Source organism: Echinops telfairi, unplaced genomic scaffold, assembly GCF_000313985.2.
Source record: "Echinops telfairi isolate 266 unplaced genomic scaffold, ASM31398v2 ScPeMD7_3;HRSCAF=10, whole genome shotgun sequence".
Lineage (NCBI taxonomy): Eukaryota > Metazoa > Chordata > Mammalia > Afrosoricida > Tenrecidae > Echinops > Echinops telfairi.
The window spans coordinates 37737934-37765739 of record NW_022103899.1 but is presented as its reverse complement, the minus strand read 5'-3'; the positions used below and the strand labels follow the sequence as shown (position 1 = coordinate 37765739).

The 27806-nt window shown below is 38.2% G+C and overlaps 2 protein-coding genes across 4 annotated transcripts in view; both read left to right on the top strand.

The window, feature by feature from the left end:
• Window positions 1-27806, top strand: part of ERBB4 (erb-b2 receptor tyrosine kinase 4) — a 708927-nt gene that overhangs the window by 299925 nt on the left and 381196 nt on the right. For all 3 annotated transcript variants that reach the window (XM_045295392.1, XM_045295397.1, XM_045295390.1), the window contains exon 3: window positions 9919-10053. In XM_045295392.1, the coding sequence (XP_045151327.1) occupies window positions 9919-10053 (135 nt within the window). The remainder of the gene's footprint in view (window positions 1-9918; window positions 10054-27806) is intronic.
• Window positions 14628-16568, top strand: LOC105978486 (mRNA export factor-like). The gene is given in 3 exon segments (XM_045296361.1): window positions 14628-14646; window positions 15481-15871; window positions 15873-16568. Coding segments are annotated over 3 exon segments (1104 nt in total). The 3' UTR covers window positions 16567-16568.

The following is a 27806-nucleotide window of genomic DNA, read 5'->3' as shown; positions in this document are numbered from 1 at the left end:
ACAATCTGTAGCCGACACAAATGTCCACTATAGTTTTTCCTTTCACAATGTTTGTGTCTTGGCATTTTTGGACAAAGAAAACCCCTAAACTAAATTCATAGCCCATTGATAACCATATATATTTACATACTAAAAAGCAATAACTATATACATATATTTTTTCCCAAGCACTCTACAACTTTACATTGGGTGATCTGTCTTTTTCACTCTAACTAAACAACATAGATATTATTATAATTTTAGAGATAATATAAAAGAAACTTAGATTAAGGTGCCTGAAATGAGATAGTCAAAATTTGCACTACTGTGTCAAAAATATGAACCCAGAGAAACAAAATTTTTATGTATATTCATAAAGTAGAATATATGCAACAATGTCACTTAACCCCAGATCATTGCATTTATACAAAGATAAATTAGTTTAACAGATACAATGACTGTATAGTGAGAGACATCAAACAGTAGTTTGGAGGAAAGAGATGTATTAAGGTGTTGCTTGGGAAAGAACACCGCCCAGATGTCTATATTGGTCGGAATCTTCTGTGTCTTTACTGGGGGTGATATGCACAAACCGTATGTATGTAAAATATTTCACAAAGGAGTGTAAAATATTCATGAAAATTTTTCATTCTCTTTTCAAATAATTTGCCTTGGGATTTTTGATGTTTCCTCTCATATTTAAACCTGTACGAAACCCAATCACATTCCAAAAGCATGTGTCTTTCTGTACTACCGTGGCACCTGCATTTTTGTCTTTTGGCAATCAGTACATTTTCAAATGATGACGGCCGTCCAATCAGTGCTGTCTGATTTTCTCAAGACTACGACTCCGTTTTAAAAGATGTGTTTGATTTGGGCCTGCTTATTGTGCTTGTGCTTCATGTCAGTATTCTCGTACCCGTTTCTTTTTGTTCCTATTTATGATTGCTCTTTTAACTTATTGTCTTTATTTTCACATTAATATCATGCCAATTCACTGAGACATGATGCCCCTATATATTTTGTTAATGGACTCATTATTCCCATATGTACCCTTTCCAAATCTTTATATATTGAAAAGTCATAAGATAATCTTTTATTTTTGTAAAGAGGGAGCCGTTCTTTCTCTTGCTGTTTTCTTTTACTTGCAAGTCTTAACGCGCCAGTCACAAACATACATAGCAATATAATTTGTTATTACTGTCATCAGGAAAAATCATATCCTTCTGAAATATCCTCACAAAGTAGTGAAGTAATCACATGTCATAAGAAGAAGTATTAAAACTGTACACTCTAATATAGTAGGTGAGATATTTGAAAGTGACCTTGCAGGATATTCCACACTTATGATATTAAAACCTGTAAATAAAAGGGACAAATCAGCTCTGAGTACTAATGAGACTTTCCATCGTAGTGATAATGAAAACATTGAACTCCACTGATTTGTTCTACTGAAGCAATTACATTTTCTGGAAACTTGGAGAAGTTATTTAAGATGATTGTTGTCTGTAATGAAGGCTTTCTGGTGGATATGAGGAATAAAAATATATGAGCATGTGGTACAGGGCAGTGTTCTATTTTATTAGCAGGCAGGCAATGTAGAACCTCCCCGCTCCCCCTTCTTGCTCTTGATACATTTTCCACTGTTTCCATCTCTCTGATCTGAGAGGTGTGCCCCAATGGGAAGCTTTTATCCATTTGCTGGAAGTCCTGATTTGCTCTTTGTTTTTATAATGATCTAAATGATAAAGTATGCTACTGTAAGGTCTTTTAAAATTACTTATCAAAATATCTTCTCCAAGAAAAAAAACAACCGTTACGAGCGTGATATTTGGTATATTTATTCCCTTCATCAGTTACGATTTTCTGTTGTGCTCTCCGGTGCCGTCATCAACCCCTTTCTCACTCAGAGAGACTCTGTCTCGGACATGGCAGAACAGTGCCTGGGCTCGCCCGTCTTTCAGCGTGCTGTGCTGAAGCCGCTTGGTGTAGCCACTATTTGATTCCGTTTTGTGAGAGCTCCTTCTCTTTTCCTTTGAATCTCACTTTACCGGACAGGATGTCCTGCCCAGGGACTGGTCCCTGCTCATAACCTGTCTGACATTGATGAGCTGAAGCCTTGCCATCCTTGCTTCTAAGAAGGGTTCTAGCTGGCCTTCTTTCAACAAAGATTTATTCATTTTTTCTCTCAGCCCGGGGTAGAGTCGATATTTTTGACCGCCACCATCGTTTCAAGGTCGAAACTCTCATTGGATCTTCCTCGCACCACTTCCCTGTGCATGTGTGATGACTGGAAACACTGTGGCTTGAGTCGGGTACACCTGGTGACATCTGTGCTTTTTACACTTGAAAGAGGTCACGCTAATTTTATTCCGTATTTCCATATCGTTATAATGTACACAGTATCTGGGACTCAAATATGAGGGAGCACAGACAGCATTAACAATTAGGTAGCCAACAACAAGTTGCAAATGCTAGTCATAGCCTAAGCATATCATCAGTATCATTGTAACCAAACATCAGCAGCTTCCTTTCTCCGATGTGCTTGGCATTTTCTTTGCCCCTAGAACATAAACACAGGATGTGATGGTCTCTATCCTCAGGGGATCTACAGTGTGATAGAAGAGAGCATTCAGGCGCATGACGAATAAGTAGAAAGGCCAGGGAGTATTTACTCTATGGCAGATGAACGGCTCCGGCCATCAATGCTCAGAAGATACAGACAAGAGACAACTCTAACAACTGGGTGGTTGTAGCACACTCACACATATTGGAAACTAGGAATTTTAGTGTACCCTGAAGTACATAATAATAAATGTGGCCATTGTAGAGAGCATTACTGAGCTCCATTCAATTGAAATAAAGACATTTGCACTATTATTTTCTCTCTTAAACTGAATTTTAGCCAATGGGCCTGATAATTTCTTCCTGAAATTGCCTTGCTCTGATCAAAAGCAATTCCACTGTTGCTTCTTACCATTCAATATCTGCATCCATGAGTTTTTCCCTCTGATCATTGAGCTGAAATACAGAAGGTTAAATCACTCATTTACATTATCACCTTCTCTCCCCTCCCAATACAAATGTGACATTTCAATTTTGCACACTTCAACTCTCCTTAAATCATCTGTATAAAAACTTCAAAGCTTGATTGATGATGAATGAGCCATTGTCTCCTCCAGCACCCGGTTCTCATTAGCCTTTAGAGTCTCCGCTTATTAATAATAAACCTTGAGGGCTGACCCAGTGGGGTAGCAGCAATTCATTGTGCTCCCAGCTGAAAGGTCTATGTTTGGGAAAGATACAGGAATCTCTGGACCAACGCCACTCCAGAGATGATGTATTAAGTCACACAGGTGGATGACGTGAGCTTTATTACTTTTGTATCATTATCTGCCAACAGACTTATGTGACTTGAGGTGATGACAGTGAGAAAAATACATTGTTTTATGTCAAAGAAAGTCAAAGCTTTCCTTGGCTTCCTCTTGAAAACAGTCTCTAATGTTACTTTGAATTTTAGCTTCTTGATTGTGTTCTGTAGTTTGGCTAGCCAATAGAAGTCTGTCGCATACCTTGTTCAGATATTCCCCACTGTAATTAAACAAGTGTAGTGTTTGAACAGTATTATTTCCTTATTATCTTAATTTGAAGCAAGACATTTAGATACGCAGTCACTACTCAAGTTAAATATTTATATCTTGCATAATATATACTATACCATTATGGGTGGTAGATTGGAGAGTACAAGTTAAGATATTTATTGTTAACAACAATCATACCAACCAAAGTGGAATATGACTGGTTGCATCTAAACTATTATCTTTATTTTGAAAAAGAGAAAAAGACATACAATCTTATTCATCAAATTGTTAAAATTGCACGAGGTCAAAGCAGTTTTGTGGACTTAGACCCAGTAAGGAAGTCATATTAATTTGCACGAGGAGGCTTTAGAAAGGTCATGGGAAATGGAATTCAAAGATAATGGGATTTTTCCTCGGACTTTTTGAAGACTTAATTGTAGTTTTAGAGGGAATTTCACATGACAATTAGGTTATGGTACAAAAGGCAAGAAAACTCTTGAAAAACTATAGCTCAGTACATTGTCACATTTTCTTTTGCGATGATATATTTACAAAATATCAATGATTCTGTAAATGGGCCCTCATTCCCAAATTCACCAAAATACCTAGTGTTTTCCAGAAAAAAGAGAACACCAAACACATTTAAATAACCCACATTTCCTCTTCTTTTGACTTATGAAAAGCACACATGAGGTAAGCACTGGTGTGTGCCCAACCTTTGCTATCAAAGGTGGGTACACGAAGATTTGATGTCCTTCTTCAATATTATATTGTCACACTGTACTTTCTGAAAAAAATATTTGAAGCAAATATGTGTTGGATTTACAGTTTAAAATAAAAGCGTGTCCTTCTAAAATGTTGATGACCACTAATAATAACTTTTATTTGGCTTACAGATTTTAACACTTATGTTGGGTGAGAGGATATTTAAGTTTAAAAATATACATGGGGGGCATTCAAAAAGGACAAGGAAGAATTCTATTAAATTCATTAATTTATTAAATAAATTCTATTTATTCCATTTTTCTATGATTTTGAGGCCTCTCCTGTATGTATGATTGCGTGTGTTTTTATACATATTTGTGTGTTGTGTGTGATTCTTGCTAATTAAGAAAGATCTTTATTGATTTCACAATATATTTTCTATCCTCAGGATGTTATATAGTTTTTTTATTTGATATTTTTTCTTTCATTAAGCAAACATGCATTGTTACGTACCTTTTGTCTTCTACGTTGCATAATGATAGAGAATAAGGATATGACTTGTATAAAAACCCTGACTTGATAGACTCATATGGGGAGAAGATAATTTCCAGTTTTACTTTGATTAGATCATAATATAACCTAAGTTTTGGAGTTACATTATAAAATAAGAGTAATCGGCCTTGTGTGGCCAATTTCAGCTGGTTAAGGCTGTCATCTACTGTCGTCTAGTAAGTCTGACTCACGGTGACTCTATGTGAAGATTACTGATGCTGTCAGTCTCTGTTGGAGCAGACAGTCTTAGCTTCCTCTTGATATATCTGTTTCTGCATCTATATCAACAGCTATGTCATTGATAGCTACATCATTTATAATTTAGATCTAGATTTTTTGGGTTCAGATTAATAAGCTCTCCTTTAACTATTATTACTAGGGGATGCTGTAGATACCATCCTGAAAAAATATCTTTTGCCTTTGTAGAGCGGAGTCTGATTATGATTTAGTTTTACCGTAGAATTGTCCTATATAGTTCACAGGCTGTAATCTGTGTAGAAGCATACTGCCACCATTTTCTTCCGGGGATATGTAAGTTACATTTAATATTCCAGTTTGACAGCTGTGTGTGTTGCAATTTACATACTCTAAATACAAAAAAATTCTTGATATCTTTTATTTGCCTTGCATATGTTAAGATAGTAGGGGATTTTTGATATGCTGATATAATTTGGTATTTACCAGAATTTTTCAGTAATGGAAAGGTCTCTCCAATCACCAAGAATAGCATAGCTAATATATCTTATTATATTTAACCATGCAATTTATAAAAGACGATAGTTTTGTTTTTGTAATTGCTAAAGGTAATTTTTATAAACTATAAAAAACCTCACAGCAACGTTTTTCTACTAACTTATTAAAAAATGATAAAACATAAGTTGTTGCCACTCAGTCTACTCTGGGTAAAGAATTTAAATACAGTAGCATGAGATTTCGTTGAGTTCATTTACTTATTCAACAATTCTGAGTGTGTTAGTCTGGGTAGACTAGAGAAACAAATCCACGGACACACATGTGTATAAAAAAGAGATTTATATACAAGAGCAATTGAACATTGAAAAAACATCCCAGCCCAGTCCAGATCAAGTCCATAAGTCCGATATTAGCCCATATCTTCAATACCAATGTATAAAGTCCTCTTCAGACTCACGAAACACATGCAATGAAGCCGAATGCAGGACGATCACAGGCCAGTGGGTACAAAGTCTTTGGATCCAGTGGCATTGAAACATCTCAGTGCTGTCAGGGGTCTCTCTGTGGCTTCTCCGGCTTCCAAGGTCTGGTTGTGTCCATGTGGCTTCTGCAATGTCTCCCAGGGAGCAGCAGAGAGAGAGAGGGGTGTCTTCTGCCTCCAAGAAGGAAGTCCCAGATTTCCCAGAATTCTCAGGAGAAGGCCATGCCCACAGAAGTCTCATTGGCTATCTCCAGATTGACAGCCTAGACTCCACCCCTTAAATTGATACCAGATTAGGTGAGGACCACACTGAGGGTCTGTTATATCCCAGGCCTTACGCATTTTTGTTTGGAGGCCAATGAAATGTGTAACTCATTTGCTAATCTGGTTTAGGCTTAGAAATTATCTTTTGTATCTTGAATTTAATTTTTAATCACTGTAATTCATGCACGTAAGAGAATACTCTTGGTGTGAAATATATGGCAGCTTTCATTCATAAATCTTTAGTGAGACTTATGTGTGGTGAGCTGTGCTCTTCCTGGGTGTTAGCAAACATTGACCGAAAGAATAGCCAGAGAGTTTTCTGGTATTTACTGGGAGAAATGTCTCACCACAATTCTTTTCTCTCTCAGTGTTTCGCCCTTCTTTATAAGCTAAAACTGTATCTAAGCTTCTAGTGTCAGGGAGAAAAGAATTATTAGGTAGCCCTTGGTCTACTGAGTAAATTTCATCTTGAGAACAAAAATAAAACTAAATAAATATTTCTTCACCAAAACCTAAAAAATTATTATTTTAAATAATTTATAAAGTTAGAGGAAATCAATAGAGATGTAAAAAACAAAAGATAAGTAACTGAAAATCATTATCTACAAACTATGGAGGAAAGCAAGCTACTCCAAAGAAAACATAAGAGAAAGTTTGTAATATCCATTTTATAACTGTGGTGTTTTATCATTCAGTAGCAGGATCTCATGGAGTTTAGGTCAAAGATTAAGGAAAAGGACAATGTGTTTCTAGCGAAACACATTCAAATACACAAATAATCTCTCCATAATGAAATACTGAACAGTTATTAATCCTCCTAACCAGAATTGCTAACAGATGCTGGGTTATGAATTTTATCATACCAAGCGATGGGCTTTTCACCTCAATTTGAAATATTGCCATGGAAGATTATATTTAAACAATCATTGAATCTTCTCTAAGTCTCTTTTCCAAGTATAAGTCAAAGCTCTTGAACAGGATATTTCCAAGAAACAAATGTCTCTGCATTGGTAGCAGATTAAAATTGTTGAAAAAAAGGGGATTTGATGAGAATGTTATTCAGTACAATATAATCTGGTTCATTTAGCATATCTTTAGATAGGAAGTTGGAGATAGATATTGTGTTCCTCCAATGTGAAGGATTTGAATTAAAATGTGACTCCTGAAAAATACAGACTGTTTCTACAATTTTTGAGCAATTACCTTTTCTTTTCACATATTTTAAAAGTATTACTTTTCCAAATGTAGACTGAAAAATAACCTTCATTTCCTGGCTAGCAGTCAAAATCTCCTTTCTCTGTCACCTAATGAGGAATTATTCGTAGAACAGAAGAGCATCAGCTAATGTCTCCTGAGAATGCTATTAGTAAGAAATGTTCGCATTTCTTAGATAGAAACATTAATGTGGAAATCCATTTCACAATCTTTCTTACGTCTTACATTCCCCTTCTGCTTTGATAAAGGCTGTGTAGTTAGGTCATGAAAAATACTGAACTTGATTTTAGAAGTAGAAAGATGATCTCATTTCTTTTTTTTCCCCCCTCACCTAAAAAAAAAAAGAAACTAAAAGACAATGTGAGGATGAATGATAGAAGGAGGCTGATTTTAAATGTGTCAAGTCCTGAACTACTGAAAGATAATACAGAAGATTTTGCACATGTAACCAATTAAGGCATTTAGGGGGTGTCCACCAATCTTCCTCCCTCAAATACCCCTTTAATGATGTCACATGCCACCACTTCTTATCTTTCACCTTTGTTACAAGAAAGAGCCCTAGTGGCCCTGGGGGAGAAGTGTTTTCCTACGAAATCACAAGGTCAATGGTTCAAACCTATCTGGTGCTCCCGGAGGAGAAAAATGAGGCCCACTGAATGTATGATCTCGGAAATCCTACAGAAGTTTGCTTTGACTGGAATTAATCTGTTGGGAGTAGATTTGTTGTTGTTTGGTTTAAATTGGGATCTAGACTAAGCTAATGCAGATGCCCACTATTCCAACTCACCAGCACCCTGGGGAAGAAAGATGCGATATTCTTCCTTAAATAAGTACAGCAGTGAAAACCCTAGGAAGCAGTTCTACACTACACTATAAGGTTGTTACGAATTAAAAGTCAATAGAGAGCAAAGGGTTTTTGTTGTTGTTGTTATGTTCAAATTAAGAAGCCCTAGTGGTGCAATGGGTAAAGTCTTGGGCCACTAACCGACAGGTTAGCCATTCAAACACAGCAGACACTCTAGGGCAATAAGATGAGACAGCTTGCTGCCGCAAACCCCTCTTGTAGGGCAGCTATGGGTCAGAAACATCTCAACAACAGAGCGTGTTACACAGGAGGGAATATGGTCTTAAGACGATGATTGCAGACACTGCCAGTTTTCTTCCCTTCTGTTCCTCACCAACATTACACTGGTCTGAATGGAACTTGGGGTACCAAATGTCCCCTTAAACTAGTGCTTACTTAGTCTCTCTTGCAGTAGAAGTGGCCAGGTGATTCTTCTGGCCAACCAAATGTAGGCATATGCTTGAGTGAGACCGTTTCAACCCAAATAGAAAAGTAAAGACTACCTAGGAAGAAATCCTTTGGCTTTTCTGCCTTATTTTTGCCTCAATCTAGAACTGATGCCTTTAGGTTCAAATGCCTATAATGGGGAAAACCAATAAACTGAAAATGGCAGAGCAATTTAAATAAAATCTGCACCTGCTTCCTTATTGATTTCTTGTTATGAGGGAAAAAACTAAGCTCCTGTTACTTAACAACTATTAATAGTACGTTCCATCCTTTTCACAGTCTTTTTATTGATTAAAAGGGGGGAAAATGTAGTAGATATTAAACAGAAATTCCTATGTATATGTTAGTATCTTCCAATAATAAATGTAATAATTTCAGAGTACACATCCCACTTTTTTTGTCTGTAATTTAATACCCTCTGGAGATTGCATGTATGTGGTCAGCCATTTTTCATGGGGAACAGTTTAGTTAACCAAGAAGAAAGATGTGATAAAAACAATCAAGTAAACACTGGCTTTCATTTTAACACACAACCGTACTCTTGTTTCAATGAATTATAATTTAAAAATTATATCTTGCATTATTTTAATTTAAAGAATAATGAATGATTCTATTGACTATATTTGAGATGTCAAAGACCATTTTTCTCAATGAGGCATTAATTTTACCATTCACTCTGTGATAATTATGTATATATTCACTCCAGTCAATATTACAATATTACAAAAATGTTTTCTTTTCTTTAATTATATAATATGCATGTACTATTTTGTAGCTTTATATTTTTTATCATTATTATATAATGAGTATTCAACGTAGAAAACCAGTTACCATTAAATATTCATTACATAATATTAATTAAAAATAGCAAGTTATACAATATAACATGCATATTATTTCATTTGGAAAATCTGAAAAATAAAGAAAAACAACAACTCTCAATTCTGACTCAGAGAAAAGTACTCGTAACATTTTCATCATTTTGACTTTATTTTGCTTCTGTAATTCATGTATATAAATCCTTAAAAATTAACGTTTACCAACATGAGTCCCATTTAATGCTGTTTAAAATAGTCTGATGTGGCCATTGTTTTAACCTACCCACTCAACACTAAGCTGTCTGAAAGGAAATCTCTGCCTCTCTCTTTTTCATACAGAAATCCTGCATGGTGGAGTCTATGTCGACCAGAACAAATTCCTTTGCTATGCTGACACAATTCATTGGCAAGATATTGTTCGGAATCCGTGGCCTTCCAACTTGACTCTGGTGTCAACAAATGGTAGCAATGGATGTGAGTACCACGATCCATTTCAGTGGTGAAAACCGCTTCCTATACTTGATAGAAATGAGCAATTGATACTTGCAATTCCAATTGATAGTATTTTCAACTTTGATTACATCTTTCAAACTGTTCAATTCTATACACCGAGTAAAAAAATAATCCTGGCCTCTATTTTGCTCCTAAAGAATGATATCTGCTTGACCCAAATTGTTTTATCCTGTGCACTAGTTCTTTCATGTTTCTGTGACAGAAATGCCCCAAGTGGGGGCCTTAACCAATGTGTTTCTTTACTCCCAGTTTAGCGGGCTTGAAGTTTGATGTGGATTCTGGACATTGGCTGTAGTGCAATGCTCTTTCTGTGCATTCCCGGGAAACCTGGGTTTCAGTGTCTCTCCCATTCTCCGGGATGCTCTCTGGAGATCCATGTGGACAGATCCTCATTACCAATTGGATTTGCTTTCCTGTGCCTCATCTGTATATTTTTATCTAAAAAAAAAAAGAGTAGATTTTTAGGTGTTCTGCATGGTCTATAACCCAAAGGCCGGTGTGCACCTAGTGTTTCAGCCTTTTATAGCTTGTACACCACTGGCAAACTTAGTAACAGAAATGAACTGCCCTTTTCAGTGTAAGATTTTAAGAATAAAAAAAATTGATCATGTAAATGAGTTTATATATCACGTTCTTAATTTTTTACTTTCTCTAAAAATCTTCATGGTAACCTTATTACAATCTCAAACACTATAAATAGAGTCGAGATATGTGGTCCTTCTGATTTCATATAGAAGAAATATAGGTATGTTTCATTTTAGTCATTAGCCTAACAAAGTACCCAAGTACCTGTTTGTGTAGGTTATACTGTTTCTACCTCCGAGGAATTACCATGTCCCTAGTGTCTAAAGTTATTAAATGACAAGGACATAATATTTAAACTACTATCAAAACTGTTGAAAAATATTTTGTTTCATTTTAATAAAGCAAGCTATGTTGTCCTCACATTTATTATTACTGACATTTGCATGAATCCAGGATCTTTATCAAGTCTTAATCTGGTTTTATGTCTCTCATCTATTATGTAATTCCCATTGGAAATCATACTGTCTTCGTATAGCTCAATAATTATTTGCTGTAATACTGATTGTGTTGTGTTATAATGCTTCTGTAGGAAATCATATTCCAAGGGACAATTATTAAATTTATGATGGCCCTAATAATATAATGAAGAAAAGTGAATACATTTTATGAAAACTGACAGCCAGATTGTTAATAAATGGCTAACCTTTTTTGTTAAGTAGAATAACATAATTTTCATGAAATTTGTATGAGATTTCATCGTTGTGGGGTTCAAGTTGCCAACCTTGTAAAACTACATTGGAATGAATAAAGAATATGCTCACACTAATGGGGGAAAATGATATGTTTCAGAAGTGCCATATATTTTCAGATTTTCATAATATAGTACACTTATATTGAGGATAAAAGAGCATATTGATTGGGTGGGAGGAAAGGCCTGCTGTCTCTTTGAGCATCAGACAGATGAGCCTGAAATACTTGTATGGAAGCAAATAAGAATAAAGTCTGAGATAGAGCCAAGAGGGAGCTATGGCCACCAGCCTCCCAGGACCTGGGGCAGGAAAGCATGGAGGGGTTGTTACACTTCCGCAGATGGCATCCCTTTGTCCTCTCGCTTTTGAGGATAAATTTGGATGGTTCTGCCTACAATTAGGCAACTGTGGATGCTTTTTTTTCCCCCCTGCATGCAAATAATTGTACGTGCAAAACTTAAACATGCTGAGTTGTAGCCAATGGCCCTTTACAAATTAAATCCCAATTGCTTATCAGCATTTTATTCTTTCCATGGTTCTTACTGATATATTATGTATATTGACTATTTCAGACCCAAACCAACCAGTTGACACGGAGTCCGTTCAGACTCCCGGTGGCCCCTTACGTGTCCTCACTGTATAACTTTGCTCCCCGCAGCCTTCCAGGGCTAAATGTTTAAAAGCGACATCGCAGAACTTTCTCTGGAGGCACCTTTGAGTGCACAAAAGCAACCACCTTTCAATTGCCAGCCAAGCACGTCAACCATTTGTACTTTCAAAGGATTCTTGACTACAACACAGTTGTAATAAACAAATAAACATTTAAAAAACACAAAAAACAAAACTTCACCGCCATTGAGTCAATTCTGACTCCAGTAACACTGGAGGGCAGAGTAGAACTGCCCCTGCCCCTTGGAGCTTCCAGAACCATACTCTTTATGGGAGTGACACTTCTCATTTTTCCCACTTGGGGTCGCTGGTGGTTTCAAACTACAGTACTGACCTTGTGGTTAGCAGCCCCATGCATAGCCATTGCATCCTCAGGGCCCTGATTTCTGATTTCTCTTGATTTACCTGATGGGTGATCGCAGGCAACCTGTAGTTTTACAAACAACCTCTGTGCTGGGGGTTGCCAGACCACCAACCAATTCATCACCCAATTTTAAAAATTAATCTCATCCCTGACTTCGTTTTCTCTTTGGTTCTTTGCATTGAGTTAATAACTAAGTTTGATTTTGCCTGTTCCTTAGCATTTCTTGATTCTTATTACAATTACTCTACTTCAAGATTCAGTTATTGCATAGAACACTGAAGCAATCGCTGGACTGTTATCTTTATTTGGGACTTTCTGGTAAATCCCACAGACCCGTCTCCATAATTACTTTAAATGCATATGTATTTTTTGTTTAACCTCAAAATGGTCAGAACGGAAGCCAGTAACTTGGTTATCTTTAAACTAAAAGTTTCTTGAAGCGCAGGTTTCAGTCCTCATTTCTGCTCTCTGGAAACAGGTCCGTACAAGAAGGATCATACTTACTAACATAAAAGATTAACAAATGTAAAAGCTGAGCACAAAAATAAGGGTATTTTCTCATATTTATCATTGTTATATGAAATCACTGATGTGAAGTAAAAGTTACAAACTACAGAAATGTAAATGATTCACTTTTAATTTTTTCAGATATGATGACAGATATATACTTTTAATTTACAGTATCTATTTCATGTGTATGTGTAGTTCAATGTATATGAGCAAGGGAACCTAAAATAATCATTGAAAATGAAACTGAAAGGTAATGGAATTTTCCAACAAACTTTTTGATACCCCCTTGTTTATATAGGGTTTTTATAATTTGAAATTGACTCAATGAATGGCTCAACTTTTGTTCTGTTGTGAATTTGTGTGTGTGTGTGTGTGTGTATGGGGGCTTCAAAGAGTTTGTGCAAGAATAGAATTAAAATATTATGGAATTATACCAAAACTTTTTGAAGCCCCTCATTTATATGTGCATATACATTTATTTGTACACATATCTGCATATATACAATATATTTATTTATTTTACATTCATTTTAAAAACAAATATTAATTAGATTAATAATGAAATCCTATAAATTATATTATTTTGACATAAATAATTACAAAATAGTTGGCTTTTAAGCAATATTTTATTAAACATGAAAAAAATCATGTATATATGTCTTGCAGAATAAATCTTATTGCAAAATAGCAAAACCTTTTCAAGAGCTTTTATTGACTATACCTTTGGGTTATAATTGAAACAGTGAAGGGAAGGATTGACATGTCAACTGTTAAATGATACTACTCATTTAAAGATTTACCTTGGGAATATTTTTAACCAAGAAGTGTTTTCCAACCTGTATTTGTTGTACTAGCCTGTTCCAAAGTTTACTAGGCTAAGGAGGGCCAGATGTCGTCTCTGTTATGCAAATTGCCATCAGAACTTATCTCACATTCTAATATTTTTGCATATTTAAGTCAAATAGAGTTTGTTCAGTATACTGAATTTCAAAGAGAAAAAACAAACGTGGTAAATACTGTTTTATTCACCTGGAGCACCTTAGTGACGCCTGTCACCATAGACATTGAAATAATGGGAATAGCCTTATAAGAACTGAGTCAATGAGAGCATAGCAGATCATTAGTGTAGAAAAATAAAAAGCCAATGATAAGATTTCTTCAGCGATCCGATTGTGCAGTTAAGAGAATTTATTTTAAAGCTTAACTTTTGGCTTGTTTGCACCTGGCAGTTTTGGGGTGTTTTGGTTTGTTTGTTTTCAGGTGTGATTATTCTAATCACATGTTTGCAAACATCTGGAAAGCATGAATTCTTTGTTGTGCAGCGTGGTCTAATGTCGTAGAAGGACACTGTCCATTGTTGCAGTGGTCACTAGATGACTATCTCCCAATTGAGTAGACATCAGAATCCTGCCAGACCTTCTGCATGCAGGGTGGGTTAAGAATGGGAAGCTGCCTGTCTTCCATTTCTCTAGCTGATTGCAGAGACAGATGCCAGTAGAAATGGCCACAGATGAGACGCCTATGTTGGTAAAATGCTCAGCAGCAGCCCTAGTAGTGCAAGTTGTTAAGCACTCATCTGCCAACTAATAGGTCTGTGGTTTGAACCTACCAGCAATTCCTCAGGGTAAAGATGTGGCCATTGGCTGGCTTAACGACTGATAACTTTGGAAACCCTAGGAGACTGTGCTGTTCTGCCCCACATGGCCTTGTAAGTCAAGATGGAGGCAAAAGCAATGGGTTTGTTTTGCTTTAGTGTCCCCTCTTTAAAGATCAGCAAGCTCTATGATGCCTACATTTCAGAAATATGCTGCTTCCAAATGGATAGACAATGAGTGAACTGTCCAATACTTGAGTGTAGTTTAGAAAATCTGTAGCACTCCGTTATGTGGAATTTTTATGCTATTAATTCCAAGGATAACAATAAGCAACGATGCTTTGGGTGCTTATGTCATTCCGAAGCTAAGGTATACAGGTACTTATAGACCTTTCCTCTAGTTTGTGTTTACGTTCTGTAAGGTTAAATTAAAGGCCCTCTTTTGAGTCTCTCTGAAGTCAGGCAATTGATAACATGTAGTCAGAAGACTCACTCTCTCCCTGTCCCTGGGGTTCCAATTGCCCATTTGGAATAAATTTCACTTTTTATTTTCTCTCAGAAACTTATTTTAAAATAAGTTTAATGAGTCTTTTTTTAATGCTAGTTTTTACTTTTAATTTCCACTTACTAAAAGTGGAGAAAACTTTGTATAAAGCAATTTTCTAACGCATTTTTGTATGAAATAAAGAGTTCTATGAAGGGGGCGTTTGTATAATACTGACCTCCAGCTAGCTCTTAAGAATAACAGCCAAGAAAAGTTTTAAGCCCTTCCCACCAGTGTCATTCTTTTTCTTTTTCTTTTTTTTAAATTAAAAGATCATTTTATTGGGGGCTCTTACAGCTCTTATAACAATCCATACATCAATTGTATCAAGCATATTTATACATATGTTGCCATCATTATTTTCTAAATATTGACTTTCAATTTGTACCCTTGGTATGAGCTCCTCCCACACCCCTTGTGACTCTTTGATAAGTTAAAGAGTCGGGCTTTGGAATGGGTGGGACCAGCAGGTTTGGCAGTACAACCACAGACAACCACAATCCTATGAAGGATATTGAAGTGACATCTTCTCCCGATGACAGCATTGGTTGCCTGTCTTTTAGTCCACCAACCTTGCCAGGGAACTTCCTTATTGCAGGATCCTGGGCGAATGATGGCGGCTGCTGGGAAGTTCAGGACAGCGGACAGAGGATCCCCAAAGCCCAGCAGATGCACACTGGGCCCGTGCTTGATGTTTGCTGGAGTGATGATGGGAGCAAAGCATTCACAGCCTCGTGCGATAAAACTGCCAAAATGTGGGGCCTCAACAGTAACCAGGCGATCCAGATTGCACAGCATGTTGTTCCCGTTAAGACCGTACACTGGACCAAACTACAGCTGTGTGATGACCGGGAGCTGGGGCAAGACCTTACAGTTTTGGGACACGCGGTCATCAAATCCTTTGATGGTGTTGCAGCTCCCTGAGCGGTGCTACTGTGCTGACGTGATATACCCTATGGCCGTGGTGGCGACAGCCGAGAGGGGCCTGATCGTCTACCCGTTGGAGAACCAGCCCTCAGAATTCCGCAGGATGGAGTCACCGCTGAAGCATCAGCATCCGCGTGTGGCCATCTTTAAAGACAAAAAAAACAAGCCGACTGGTTTTGCTTTGGGGAGCATTGAGGGCAGAGTTGCTATTCACTACATCAACCCCCCAAATCCTGCCAAAGATAACTTTACCTTCAAATGCCACCCATCCAATGGAACCAACACTTCAGCCGCTCAGGACATCTGCGCGGTCAAAGGAATTGCCGTCCACCCCGTCCACGGCACTCTGGCCACGGTAGGCTCTGACGGCAGGTTCAGCTTTTGGGACAAAGATGCCAGAACTAAACTAAAGACTTCGGAGCAGTTGGACCAGCCCATCTCAGCCTGCTGCTTCAACCACAACGGAAACATATTTGCTTACTCGTCTAGCTACGACTGGTCCAAGGGACATGAATTTCATAACCCCCAGAAGAAGAACTACATTTTCCTGCGTAACGCAGCTGAAGAGTTAAAGCCCCGGAATACGAAGTAGTGGCCTGTACCTTGGGCTGCCCCACCTCGTCTCTGTGTGAATGGGCTCCCAGCTTGCAGACCTCACCCTAGAGAGAGCAAAGCCAACCCAGCACCCAGCCCACCAAGCTCGGCGACTCCCATCTCTACCCCAGCACCTGTTACAGGTGTTCTCAGCAACCTGAAGGACTGCAGTGATAGTGGGAGTTGGGTGCCTGCACCACTTACCAATTGCCCCGTGCTTCCTTCAGCGGCGCATGGGTTAGAGAATACTGGACCCCCTCTCCGAAGGGGGTCCTATCTTACACCAACTGCTGTCTCCCTTCCCCCACAGTTTCTGTTGTTAGTGCCCCTGTGGGGGTGTGTGGGGTGTCAATCATTGTGATCAGTTCAGACTTCTTCCTCTCCTCTTCCCAACTTCCCACTACCCTCCTGGTATTGCAACTCCCATTCCTGTTCTTGGATTCCTTGTGTTGTGAGGTCTTATCTCTTATCTGTACCTGTGTACATGCTTCGGTCTAGTCTGCAGTGAAAGGCAGGACTGAAGTCATGACAGTGGGGAGTGAGGAAGCCTCAAGGAACCAGAGGAATACTGTGTTTCATTGGTGCAATACTGTACCCTGGTTAACTCATCCCTTCCTTATTGACTCTTTTGTGAGGGAATGTCCCATTTTCTACAGATGGGTTTTAGGTCTCTGCTCTGAGCCTCCCTCATTCTCAACAATATTTTGTTTGTTTTGGGTCTTCTAATGCCTGTTACCTGGTCCCATCAACACTCATGATTGCACAGGCTGGTGTGCTTCTTCTCTGTGGGCTTGTTGCTTCTCTGCTAGAGGGTCACTTTTTTAACTTCAAGCCATTAAGACCCCAGACATCATATATTTTGATAGCCGGGCACCCTCCTCTTTCTTCGCCACATTTGCTTGTGCACCCATATTGGTTTCAATGATTGTGTCTGGAGGGTGAGCATCACAGAATTCCAGGTTGTTAGAACAAAGTGTTCTTGCATTGAGTCAGGGCTTGAGCAGAGGCTCAAAGTCAGTTCACTACCTCAGTGTTTCCCTTATAAATATATCCACACAGGCAAATACCACTATTTTTATGATTTAATGTATTTTTTCAATGAGCCTTTTTGCCAAAATACATGCTGTGTCATTTAAAATGCCTGCATCGTTACTTAACTAATATTCAATAATATTATAAGAAATGCTTTCACACTGTTGTGACAGAACTGAGGGTGGCCAAGCAATCCACTTTTCTATAACGTTGTCATTCCTGGCATTGGTAGAGATGGTGAAATTTTACAACTTAATGGCTTTTCCATTCCTTATTCTTTGTCTTCTCAAAAAGTATGCCAGATTGTGTCTTCCCTATAATAGTGACTATAAGAAAACACTAACCTTGCTGTGAATCCATTTTAAGGTTGGCAGTTTGAGAGCCACAGTGTACAAAGGTGAGAATATTAGTAAAAAGGGATTAGCAGTCAGACATCTGGGAATCTCCCCCACTTTTACCCACAGAACATTTTAAGAGAGGAACCCTGGTTATGTAGTCTAGTCAATGTTGGACTCTTGACCACAGGTTGGCCATCCAGACAAAACAGCCACCCTGGGAGAAAGATGGAAGGGTCTTTTCCCATCAGGATGGACAGTGTCAGAAACCCTGCGTGCAGTTGCAGTGAGTCAAAGTGGAGTCACCGCAGTGCATTTGGCTTTAAGGAGGATTTCATTATGTCATCCTGATATGTGGAAATTTACAAAGAATTCCAAGTTTCAAAGGTTAAAGTACATAGATTGAAATGGTAAGATAATAAAAAATGAATATAATTTTCACAAATTAAGAGCTTCACCTTTATTATATGAAAATCATATATTGACTTAAATAATAACTATCCAATTAATGTAAAAATGTTTACATTGCATCCATTGTTGATTTTTTTTGGTGTCATAAGCCACGATTGTACATTTGATGTATAAAGAAACTTTGTAAAATTGAATTAAAAGTACATTTAGGCCATTCAGAATGATCCTCTTCTATTTTTCCTCATTTCTTGTTTTCGCCATTACAGGTAAAAATGATGGTGTCTCTGTGTCTTGCTCTGCCGCCGTTCATGCATGTCATCGTTATTTGCAGGACCGTCCTCATTTGCTAGTGAGAACAATGAGAACCTAATTTCAGAATCACTAGACTCCAAAGCACTCCATTCCCCCAGCCTTTTTCTCAGATTCCTCATCTCCTGGAGCATGCTCAGAGTGAAAGAGACATGTTTATAAGGCTTGCTTGGCAGTGTGATTCCTTTTTGCATCATATTTGTACCGAAGGGGGGGGGGCATTTCACATTTGTTTTCTTCTCCTTTTCTGGCACATGGAGCTACTTTTACTTGAAGGCTTGGAATGGGACTGGGGGAGAAGCTTCCACCTAAATGGGAGGGCTGGCCAGTGGAGTTGATGTCTCCATAGAGAGCTGGAAAGAGATAAATTAGGATATCAATTTGCTGACCCCTTAGCAACCTTGCATGCCCAGACTGTTGCAAATTGTGCTATGCAACTTGGATTTAATTCTTTGCTCCTGGATAAGAACAAATTATGTTCTGTTTAGAGGTGATTCTTTTTGGCAATTGTAGGTGCTCTTTCTAAGCAGGGGATGAGAAAAAAAGAAAAGAAAATTATGCAGTGACATTTCTCTTAAAAAGTTCTTGTTAAAGTATAAGAAATATATAAAAGAAACAGAAAAGCCTGAATAAAACATTCACAAAGGAAAAGTCATCTTAAAAGTAGTTATCCTAATCAACAACTTCTATTCTCCTATTGGCCTCACCCTTTCTTAAACAAGGATTTTGAACTAGATAGGTTTTTTCCAAAAAATATTTTCTATAAAAGCCATTTAAAATCTGTACACAGGAAGGAGAATACAGCATTAAAGCAGCAACTTGAAATATCTGTCAAAATGTATTTTTCAGAGCAAAGACATATTCTCTACTAGGTAAATGCAGTGACGCATCTTGAAAGAAATAAAATACATGCTTAGAAGACCATTCAGTCTTCATTTCTAAATTTCATTACCATGAATAATTTAAACTATCAAATATTTTATTGAAAGCTCTGTCACATAGAAGAGTAAGTCCAAAAGTGTGACTACTAGTATTTCAGCTCATGCATTCACAGATTTATTCTAATTAAAATGTCTTTAATATGTCTGCAGACAGTGGTTGACAACAGACACATTGTCTCAGCAGTACTTCTATCTTACTCTCATTAGAGTGCTTTCCAAAAGAAGTCAAGTTCCAATGCTAACGCTGGCTTCTGAGGGGACCTGCTGGGCCAATGAATTCGAGACAGAGGTCAGTTCCAAAGGTTAGGACAATTCTCTCTCTCTTGGGATGCCAATGGGGACATCTTGATACATTCAAAGGACATAGAATGATCATCACAAGGTCTCAATCATAATACGAAGAAATATTCAGACAATTAAAAATCATATGTGTGAAAGAAGACCAGCACAATTGAGCTATGAATTACTTTCCTTCACAACAATGCCCTGGCTCATTATTCAAAGGACTTCTTACAATCAATTGACTGTCCCAATAGAATGACCATCCCATGACATATCTAGCATTTGTCTTCCTGTGTACATTTGAAATCTACGTGGTGTGCTCTCTTCACCTTTGTATCACATGATCATTCTAGTCTTCTGCCTGCTGATCTGAATTAGATGCATGGTATTTCTGGACTACCAGCCCAGCTAAATCGTTTATTGAAGGATCATAGGCAAATTATTAAACTTCTCTAGCCTCGGCTTCCTCATCTGTAATAGGGAACATTAGTAATACCCCCTAAGTATATTGTGGAAAAATCAATTGTTTAGAACCATGTCTGGTAAAAGCAAAATTTGCATGTCTAAGTTATGATTAACTCTTTAATATTCCAGCTAATAAAATTTGTGTTTTTCTCTCTAGAGTACTAGTATTTCAGTCAGTTCCAAGACCGAAGCATTTTCTTTGGAATATAAAGAGCTAAGGCACAATAGCAAGTAGTGGAATGATAATGAATTTAAATCATGTTGCAATAGAATATAATAAATTTATATGCAGCGACTCATATGTTATTTATATATATATTTTTTTCTATCAAAACAACTCAACTTCCAGATCTGTGGAGTAGCCTAGCTACGAGGAACTCCATTGAAATAGCTTGTTGATGGAATTGAGTTTTCAAAATATATTATAAATCCATTATCCTTGAATTTCACTTGTTGTGGATGAACTTTAAAGGTGAATTAATGAAAGCATTTTAGAGCAAGACATTTTGGGGCTTATTACTTACTGTAATGCCTTTTGGGTCACTTCCTATAACCTCCATCAATTTTAAAATCCGAGTTCCATTCCTCAGGCACACAAAGGCATTTTTGAAATGTGCCTATGTGTTAACGTGGGTTGTTTTGAGTGTGAGAACTTGATGTAGATGTAGCTCCATCTCCTGGGCAGATCAATAAGGGCGGGGACAGAAGATGGGACTTCCAAGGGCTAGACCTCAGAAGAGTTTGTGTACTAGAGTGCCAGGGGAAACCCTGTGGCTCACCTCCCCAACCGACTGCTACAGGCTAGCAATCTGAAACAAAAACTCAGTCACAATCTCAGATAGAATAAAAAAAAAGTAGGCTACAAGATTAATGGCCCCAGCCATAATTATAAGGTCCCAAACCACAGGCATTATAAGACCTTTCAAATTTTCACTCAGGGTTGAAGAAGCTGGCTTAGCACTACAGTGTGAAAATAGCGTGTCCCTAGTAAAAGAAATGTGGGGCTTTTTAATCTGGAAAACCTACTGTGTTTTGAGAACTATTAGGAACTCTAGGGAAGAAATGATTCCTTTCCTTGAGGAGCTTATCATAATTTGTCTCATCTCAGTTTCCCCAGGATAAGACCCATTTCTTCGTAATTCATGGAAGAATTCTCTCTATACTTGATGCTGTCTGGGTTAGAGCTGCATGAGAACTATGAAAGATGTAAAACTGGTTATTACCCTATGAGGGATTATTAGAACTTCTTTGTTGGTGGTGTTAAGTGCCATCAAGTTGGTTCTGACCCATAGAGACCTCACGCACAACAGAACAAAGCAATCCCCAGACCGGCACCCTCCTCACACCTCTTCCAAAGTTTGAGTCCATCATTGCAGCTACTGTGTCCATCTCCTTGCCAGCTTTCCTCTTTTTTTGAGGCCCCTCCACTTTACCAAACATGCCGTCCTTCTCCAGGGACTGGTCTCTCCGGAAATGATGTCCAAATTATGTAAGACAAAGCCTCACCACCCTGGCCTCTAAGGAGCACTCTGGCTCTACTTCTTCCCAAAGAGATTTGTTTTCCCTTTAAGCAGTCCTTAGTATTTTGAATATCCTCTCCACACACATTCAAATGCCTGGGTTTTCCTTTGGGCTTCCTTATTTAACATTCACCTTTCACGTGCATAGGAAGCCATTGAAAATACCTTGGCTTGCATCTGACACACCTTAGTCTTCCAGGTAACATCCTTGCTTTGCAAAATTGTAAAGAGGTCTTGTGCAGCAGGCTTACCCAATGCCATGTGTGATTTAATCTCTTGACCATGGCTACCAGGATCATTGGTTGTATATATAAACAAAAGCAAATCCTTGATGACTTCAATCCTTTCTCCATTTATCTTGATAGCACCTAGTGGACCAATTGTGGGATTCTTGTTTCTTTACATTAAATTGTAATCCATACTGAAGACTGTAATCTTTCATTAGCAAATGCTTCAAGTCCTCTTCACTTTCAGTAACAGGTTATAATGCACAATTAATATGCACATAAAAAATGATCAGACTCACAAGTAGCTGGATGAAACAAAGTACTTAGAAGCAATGCCTGAGTCAATCAATTTATACAATAATGTTGCAATAGTTAGGTGTGAGGGGGTTAAAATTTGAAGGCTTTGGGGTGGGGGGAGACATAAGAGTGACAGTCAAGGCTATGTGAGAAAAAAATTTTAAATGGCCTGGGTTTTGCTTGAATCCCTTTAATGCATGCCTTTGACAGGAGCAGATTTCTTAGTTTGAAACTTGACTGGTGAACCCTGTTCTGGGCATGTGACACCTCTCACAAGCTCACAAATAGAACATGTCAGTGGGTACACTGCCTTCAGCATCCGTTAGCCTTTTAAAATAGCGCTCTCACATCAGATGGTTGTGGACAGAGACCTGCATCAGTGGCACATTATTCAGTGCACTAATCCACCGTGCTGCTCTAAGCTCGGACTCTGTCTCTCTTTCTACCAAATACCGTGGAATCATCTCTCTCCCTTTCTCTCCCTCTCCGCACAGCAGGGTAAATTATACATAATGTGCTCTTCCAGCGGAAGAGTCAGATTCCACTGCTTTGGCATGATCAGGAACGTGCTGTTGCTCTAATGGCACCCTCTCAAACCTTTGTCAAAGCACTCAGTGTGTTCAGCAGCTTGCCTGGCCCCGTCTTCCTCACCTGCAGAAGCTCTGTCGACACCAGGCCCTCTGCTACCTAGTTGCCTGTTCTGTGGCTCTTCACGGCGACACTTTCTACTTAAACAATTTTGTCTCTACATTCACTGATCCCTCTGCTTCTGCTCACTCTATTTCTTATGTGTCTTTGGTCTATGCAGCCTGATACACCTTACAGGCAAGGATGGAGTGATTTTGTCTCACATATTTTGGACATGTTGTCAAGTGAGAGCAATCCTTGTAGAGGAACATCCTGCTTGGCAGTCAGGGGGCAGTAGAAACAGGAAGGCTCAAGACAAGATCCAGGGACCCAGTAGCTCCATCCACAGGCTCAAACAAGATCAATGCTGAGACTGGCTCAGGACCAGGCACTGTTTCATTCTGTTGTCCGTAGGATCCCATGAGGCTGAACCATCTTGATGGCATCTAACATAACAACAACAACAAAATTAGATATGTAATTAATATTTATTTTAACTCTACTTACTACTAATCCTTAATACAAACAGCCCTCAACTTACGATGTATTTTAGCCTGATGATGACCCAAAAGTAAAACTGTGTATGTTGATGTAAGGGGATACCACCGCCCCCCCCCCCGGTGGATTTTTTTTTTTTCAAAGCTATGTATTTAAATTTTAAAAAAAGGAAACCTTGTCACCTTCAAAGTACTCTCCATTACACTTAGTACATTTGTCAAGTCTGCAATTCCGCTCTTAGAAACATTTTTCAAACTGAGCAAGGTCAGGTGAGTTAGGTGCACGGGGCATGAGAGGCATGCTATTTTTTTTGCCAAAACCTGACTCACTGAGATGGCTGTGCGAGCAGGTGCATTGTGAGGGTGGCAAAACCAGTCCCCCATCTGCCACTTATCAGGTGTTTTTTGTCTCACACTGTTATGCAATCTTTTCACATAGAAAGCTTGATTATCACTCTGACTTGGTAGAACAAACTCCAATTGCACTGTGAGCTGCATTTTTGTCTGCTTGGGAACTTGATGGATGTCCAGAATGGGATTGTCATCAAGCAACATTTCACCTTCTTTGAAATGAGAAAAACACTATTACACTTGGGTTTTTCCATAACGCTGTCCTGTTAGTTGTGTTCAACATCACAATTTCTGCAGCATTTTCCCCGATCTGGAAACAAAATTTTACAACTGCATGCTGTTCTCTTAATTTGGTCATCACACACACTCATGCACAAAAGAAACGAGGTTTGAGCAAAATTGCTTTTATGAAAAAAATCACTGTGACCAGAGAGAACCTTCCCACCTGATGCCACTGGGTGTACTAACTCAGAACAAGCTGCTCAATACTAACCTAGCAGGAAAAATGTGTACTACGAAAGCTCTACTCTGCCCAGCTCAATTCTGGGTTTTTGGGGTACCCACTCGAAATATATCTTTTACACGGATAGTACTTTAATTATAATATAATGCATACATACAATATGATAGGTATTATATATTATATTATAAAACATGCAGTATATATTATTCACACAAAAACATACCATTAGTAATAGGAACACTGGTTGTACAGTAGGTTAAGTGTTGGGCTGCCGGCTGAAAATGTTGGCAATTCGAACCAGCAGATGCTCCTCAGGGGGAATATGAGGCAATCAGCTTTTGTAAGGAATCCCAGCCTCAGAAACCCCACGAGGTAGTCTGCCCTGTCCTACAAGGTCACTCAATGGAATCGACTCGGCAGCAAAGGGTTATCACTAGGAAATATATTACCTACATTGTTGCAGTGAATGTCACTAATCTTCGATATAATGTTTTTAAACTCTATAGCCACATAAAAATTGTCAAAGCTGATAGTGAAGAGAATGAAAAATAATGCCAGGGGAAAGCGCTGGAGTGACATGAGAAATACCGTTGTCATTCTGCTGTAGTTCATTGCAGTGGAACCTGGGGTAAGTTAGGAGTGCCGGCACACAACTGTAGAATTGAACAATTAAAATCAACAGATGATCAAAAGTGAATGTTTGAGATGAGCAAATATGATCTGTCTATAAAGAGTTGACATGTAATAAAGGGACATGTTTCTATCTCTACTTCCCGGCATTGTGCCCGTGCAGAAGTCAGGGATGCCCAGCAGGTGAAGGGGTAGATTCAGACAGCTGCAGGGTCCTTGTTTCTGTATCTCTGTGCTATAATCCTGCTGTTGTAGTTCTAGAAATACTCCTCTTCCATGGAAAGGTTTTTAGTAATAGATGTTGAGAACTTTCATGCATTTTATTGTCTTCATTGTAACACTGACTTGAAGTTTCAGGGTAGCCTTTTGTTTTAACTATAACTAGGTTTTAAGAACTAATATAACACTTACTAGGATGGTGAGATATAATATAAACAATGAATTTATTTGAGAGGTGTCTAACTTCAATCCATGCCTGATAACTGTATCATACTGTATGTATAACTAAACCTATCTTAAGATTCCATGTTCTTGTCTATAAAATGGGGTGGATAATGGCATCTATGTCACATTGTTGCTGAGAAAGTTAAATGAGATCGTATAGGTACAGCATTTCCCCTGAATGCATGTGAAACATTCTTACCAAATGTTTGAAGGTGCGGAAGGCTGTTAATACTAATGATGGTTGGATGATGCATGCTGATATAAACACCCATGAATAATCAAAACAAGAACATACTAATCGACACCCTTTGGATGCAAAGTCATAGTGACCCTCTAGGACAGTAGGACTTTGCCCGTGGGTTCCGATGCTGGCCTCCTTATGGGAATGAAAACCCAGTATTTCTCCCCCATGAATAGCATAAAGTCTTAAATGCCAAGTTTGAAACCAAAAAGAGAGGAAGAGAAACCTGACTAAGAAATGACACAGGTAGGGAGTGAGAATTGAAATTATAACCTAGCTCTTGCCAAGGAGATGTTGTGTATTTGTGTGTTTCTGTTTCTATCCACATTAAATACTATTTTATAGCTGCAGCTAGAGGGATGCACATAGATGAAATTAAATTTCATATTGTGATTTCTGGCCCAACACACCACCTACCCCAAGTTAATTTTTAATCTGAATGTTCACCCAATGTGTGAGCAATCACCATCCTTTCCAGATTTTTGTCATCTGCAAATATGAGAAGCAGAGTTCAATTGTTTGATCCAACCCAGTCATTAAAGGCCAAATATGAGCGTTGGATACTGAGCCCTTTGGTGTATTGCCAGAGGTAGCTTCCAGAGCAGCACACCGACTCCTTTATGTAAGGATCTGATGCATGTGCCAATCAGCTATGAACTTACTTAACCATTCCAGATGGCATTACTGTTTTTGAGAAAGATGCAATTTATAAATGGTCCAGTCATTCTCATATCGACATTATCTTCCTACGAACTATGAATCTTATTCAATATTTAGCATGAAATTGGTGCGATTTTTCTTAATGTATATGCTTGTATATTTATTCTATTGAAAATGTTTATTGATGAGCTATAATGACCCAGCATAAATACTCCATAAAGCAAACTAGTTAATTATCTGTATTATGTAAGGTAGATCTCTCTGTGTTTATGTTGATATTATATTGATCTATATGAAGAAAGCTAAACCCAGTGAGAAATCAAAATCTCATTTATTTTTCACAATTATTTTGTGTCACGAGAAGCTACTTAATGTAAATTCTAAAGTGAAACTGCAGGTCAGAAGCTATGGGAAATATTCTGTCAGTTTTTTAATGAATTATGTGAAGGTTTACAGAGCAGATCATCCGTTTTATATTCCACAGTTTGTACACACTTTATTCCAATGTATCTACTTCCACGCAGACATTCATTCCCCTTACTGTGCTGCTCATTATCCCAAGTCCCCCCTGGATTTCCTCCTTCTGTTCCTCCCTCTTTCCTAACCCTGTGGGATGTGGGTAAGTGCTGGCCTTTTCATATACCAGTATCTGTATACGTATTTTATTTGAACATAGAGTATGTCCTGTTCTAGACCCAAAAGGTAACTCATGTGGCCTTTTCCATATATGTCTTGATTTTCATCACTCTTCTTCACTAAATATGAGGGAGAGACTGATAGTAAGATATATTGTGTGTGTGTGTGTGTGTGTGTGTGTGTGTGTGTGTACTGGGGTATAGAAAAAAGTAGCACATATTTTAGGGCCTCAAAGATCTTCATAAGATCATTGACTATTATTTTGAGAGAGGTAGGACATTGATAGGAATTTTAGTATGGTCTGACAAAGATCACACTGCCTTGATATTGATGTCAGTGGTGTAATTAGAGTTAGTGTCACCTTGTTCACTAGCACAGGGTGCCCCATGTCACCACCACTTTGGACCACCTCCTGTACCAGACTATAGAATCCTTAGTAATATTTATTACCAATTTAAATTATACAATAATATGTGGTAATAATTATGCTTATAAACAGTAAATAAATAAGTAGAGGGTCATTGAAAAAGAGGAAGACCCTCACAGAGGGATTTGACATAATAGGTGCAACAGCGGACTCAAACCTAGGGACAATGGTGGGGAGGACACAGGACTGGAGTGTTCGGTTCTGTCGTATGCAGAGAAGCCAGGTGTCACAACCCACTCAGTGGCAGCTAACAGCATCAACAACTTTGTTATGCCAAGCCTCTCTGCAGTGAATTAAAATGATTCATTGTAAAGTTATTAGGAATTCAGTGGAAACCTGTTTTGATTGTATTCCATCTCTTTTAATTACTACCTCATTCTTCAAAAAAGTTATTGACATTGGCCCATAAATAACAGTGCTCTAGTATTGTAAATTAAATACCA